This window comes from Dendroctonus ponderosae, unplaced genomic scaffold (genome assembly GCF_020466585.1).
Source record: "Dendroctonus ponderosae isolate FM_Combo_2020 unplaced genomic scaffold, Dpon_F_20191213v2 Dpon_F_20191213_3, whole genome shotgun sequence".
Classification (NCBI taxonomy): domain Eukaryota; kingdom Metazoa; phylum Arthropoda; class Insecta; order Coleoptera; family Curculionidae; genus Dendroctonus; species Dendroctonus ponderosae.
The window spans coordinates 2,098,835-2,102,807 of record NW_026018508.1 but is presented as its reverse complement, the minus strand read 5'-3'; the positions used below and the strand labels follow the sequence as shown (position 1 = coordinate 2,102,807).

Sequence of the window (3,973 nt, the reverse complement as noted above, 5' to 3'; positions counted from 1 at the left end):
TATATGTAGGGGGAACCCCTACTTTTGTTTTGTTGGGAACTTTTTTGTGTGATCTGTAACTTTTATCAACATATTTTTTTTAATTACTCAAAGTTATTTACCAACTTTCTCAGACCCAATAACTTGTTGTCATTAAAAAAATTATGTTGATAAAAGTTTAGGTGCATAGGAAAAAGTTCTGATCAAAACAAAAGGAGGGGTTACACATTTCTACCCTGTATGAAAGTAAACTGAACCACAAAACATTACCATAAAATGCCACTCAATTATCTTATAATGTATACCAAAATTGAAGTTTCTATGCTTAACCGGTTTAAGAAAAAACAACAAAACCTAATATTTTCCTCCATTTTGGAAATCAAATATATCAACAATAAGACCTCAAATTAAAAAAATTCTCGGAAGACCCCCCGCTAAAATGACTAGAAGAACACGCTATTAAAATATGTTAACATATTTACGGAAGACCCTGTATATATCCGTCTTACCCTTTCCTGAATTAGATCCCATTCAGAAGAGACTTGGGGGTCGTTATAATAATACATGGCACCACGAGTAAGTCCTTCGTCGACGCTTCCAATGAACTTCGAACGGTATGCGAATATGGATATGCAAGCACCCAGTTCCAGAACAAAAACGATGGCTAAAACGGCTGCGTACTAAAAGCAGAAGTAAGTTCAAAGGTAAATTGTATAGTATTGCAGCCAAATATGATAGTGATTAGCTCTATGTTCTTATAAAGTTGTACTGTTACGAGTTGGACAAAGAACGATTTTGTGCACTTAACACCACAAGATTAAGATGTACTTCACATCTCCAAAATCGTTTTTGAATTTTTCGCTCGCCTCGTTTATTTTCAGAGTGGTCATATTTTTTTCGTCTTAAACCAATTTTCAAAATCTAGGGTTTGTGTTGCAGCTAAAACTTCACAATGGACTTAAATAATAATAATTCAATATACCGGGTTGCATGAATGAACTAAATATTTGAGTTTCACTTAGTTGATAGGATGGTTATTTCATTCAAAGTCCAAGAAGTATACCTAATTCTACAGTGGTGTACTATTGACGTCGCACTTTTAACTTTACTTGGTAAAATAAAACAAATACTCTAAAAAATGTTAACCTATTTTTTAAAAGTAGAGAGGTATATATCCGTTTTTAAAACGTCTTGCTATTCATGGTCTATCAAGGAAGTCATCAGAACAGTGTAAGTGTTCAAGCAAACCACTTCTGAAAATGCAAGCCAGTCGTGCTTGCGAAATGTCAAGAAGAAATTCTATCGAACGACGGCCTACAAATTCGAAAAACCCATTAGTTTCAAGGAATGGCCTCGAAAGTCTATCTCTTTTGATTGCCCCTTCAAGTTAGAAACTCAATGTGGTAATAACCACGTCTTGTAATAACAAGATGGAGCTCTTCCACATTATGGCGTAGCTGTTAGGGGATTCTTGAATGAAATATATCTTCAAAGATGGATAGGATGCGGTCGGTTTGTAGAGTGGGCTCCCAGATCTCCTAACTTGAATCCCATGATTTTTTCTTTTGGAATTTCCGCTGGGGAATCTAAAATCGTTAGTATATCACACTCCAGCACGCAACCCTCCCGAATTAAGGCAGAAAATTATTTACAAGTGTGACGAAATTAAACAAAAGGATGAAATATTTTAGAGGATTGTCACAAGGTCAGGTCACAATTTTTTGAGAAGATTTAATTTGTCCATTGAGGTGAATGGACAACACTTTGAAAAGTTGCTATACACATTTAAAAACTGTATTACAAAATCGAATAATACCTATTAAATATTGAATGAATAATAATTAATTCTAAGTACACTTGTTACCGTGGCACGCTCTGTTAAAACGGTGAAAATAATTTTGACCTGCGTTGTTAATTATGTCGGGCAAGATAATTTTAAAAGTAGATTTTTTCGAGAACGGCTCATTTTAGAAAGATGTGACAGGTAAACTTTTTTACGTAATTCTGAACGATCTTTAATTTTTTGAAATCAAAAAAATAAAATGTAAAAAAAATATACGTTATTAAGATGACATGAGTGAGTTCAGCCATTTAGTATTAACGGATAAATCTCAACTTCTGAACAATAATACAGAATAACATAAGTAATAATTTTGCAAGAAAGTTATATCCAAAAAATATTTTTTTTAATTTCCTTTTAACGCCCTGTATATCCGTTATTATCGAGTTTTCGCAAAAGTGTTATAGGAACTTGGCATACTTATTTTTGTTGCTAATTTGTATCGTTAAGTGTTGGCCGTACCTTTTTTCGGACACCCTGTATAGTAATGTAACTCAAAAAACTTTTTTAAATTAATATTTTCCTATCATTACTAAATTTTACTTTGTAATATAGGAATAGATTTATCTTAATTAACTGGAAATACTTTTCCAAGTAAGCATAAGATTTAGTTTTTCCTTACTGCAAGTCGGTACAACTCCTTATCTGGTTATAATACGCACAGTTTTTCATTAATAAAGATTTTATTCGAACCGGGTAATAGATCAGATTTATGATAGGCACATGAATGTGTGCAGCAATTATTCTGTATATTTTTGCATGGTTTAATAGGTTCGTTCCATGCAATCATTCTCGCATGGACGACCCATTATAATGAAGAACAGTTCCTTAATCTTCATCCTCAATTATCACGCAGCTCTCACGGCAAGTATCGCGATTGTATTTCATATAGATGGATCCGACTAGTTCCTTGTTCTCCGCATTCTTAATTTAAGTTTTCTTTCGTAAAAGTAAATTGCTAAAACAACTTTTATTTGTCTTGGTTGGGAATCCTAATGTTCTTAAAGTAAAAGGTTGTTATTCTGGAAAGTGCCGTTTTTTGTAGCATTTTTTATTTCAAGGATAAATGGGAATAAATAAGATATAACACTTACCACATATAGCAGTACTGGTTGTCGTTTCACAGTAGAACAACACCCCAATGAACTAATCACCAGAATTAAGGACCCGGTCCATATTAGAAGATTCGAGGCATTATTCTTAAATTCAGGATCCCTTAAAATGTATTGGTGAAGTGACGCGTCCATCCATATACCAATAGCCAAAATTATAATTCCAGAAATCTGAAATAATTTTAAATATTATCCGATGGGAATTCAACAAATGAAAATTTGTCATCTTAATTTATTTTAAGTTTAAAGCTGATGAGCAATGGAACAAAACATCTCAACTGGGTTCATAATTGTTCAAAAACAATGCAAAATTGTAGTGCGTTAACAAATGCGAAGCAAAGATTTTTGCAGCTGACGAATTAAGACAGAATCAGTATTCTGTCTAAATATTCCTCAACATTTACAATTACAATTTGGTACATCTAGAACATAACGGAAACATTATAATTTGGCGCTTTTTTCAAATAAATGTTAATTTTTATGTAAAATTTGTTCATGTTTCTAAAAGTATTTGAGATATTTGTTATTTCTATGCCAAAAGCGGCTAACATTTAACAAAATCCACAAGCCCAGAAAAATCCTACTTGTATACTGAAGTCTACAACACTATAACTAGTAAATTAAAAAAATCAATGCGCGGATCTGAAAATTCTCATTCTTAGAAGAATACATTTGGCAAGAAGATCTTAAATTAACGAAAAGAAATTAAACATGAATAGAAAATTTAAGATCACGTCTCACGAAACACAGCTACAGATAAAGACGATAAGCAGGGCTAGGAATACCATGGTATCATGATCTAGGTTATCAATTTATGCATAGACTGATAGCACTTGTATGGCCTGTTTCCAAAATACAAATTATTGCTAAAAGTCACCGACAATGTTGCATTTGTAAACTTAAAAATGTTCAGTTCTATCTTTCTTATAAATATCTTATATTAATCATCTAAAATTTTAGTTAAACATAAGTAAAGCTCGGATTTAAAGGCAAGACAATTTGAAGAAAAAGGCGCCTATATAGGCAAGGATTAAAAAAAAAA

General features: G+C 32.4%; 1 protein-coding gene across 1 annotated transcript in view; it reads right to left on the bottom strand.

Moving 5' to 3' along the window:
- Nucleotides 1-3,082, bottom strand: part of LOC125502347 (tetraspanin-7-like) — a gene marked incomplete at its 5' end in the record, with an annotated part of 17,382 nt that extends 14,300 nt beyond the window's left edge. The window contains 2 exon segments of the mRNA XM_048664691.1: nt 454-659; nt 2,914-3,082. Coding sequence (XP_048520648.1) covers nt 454-659; nt 2,914-3,082 — 375 coding nt within the window.
- Between the last annotated feature and the right edge of the window lie 891 nt (nt 3,083-3,973).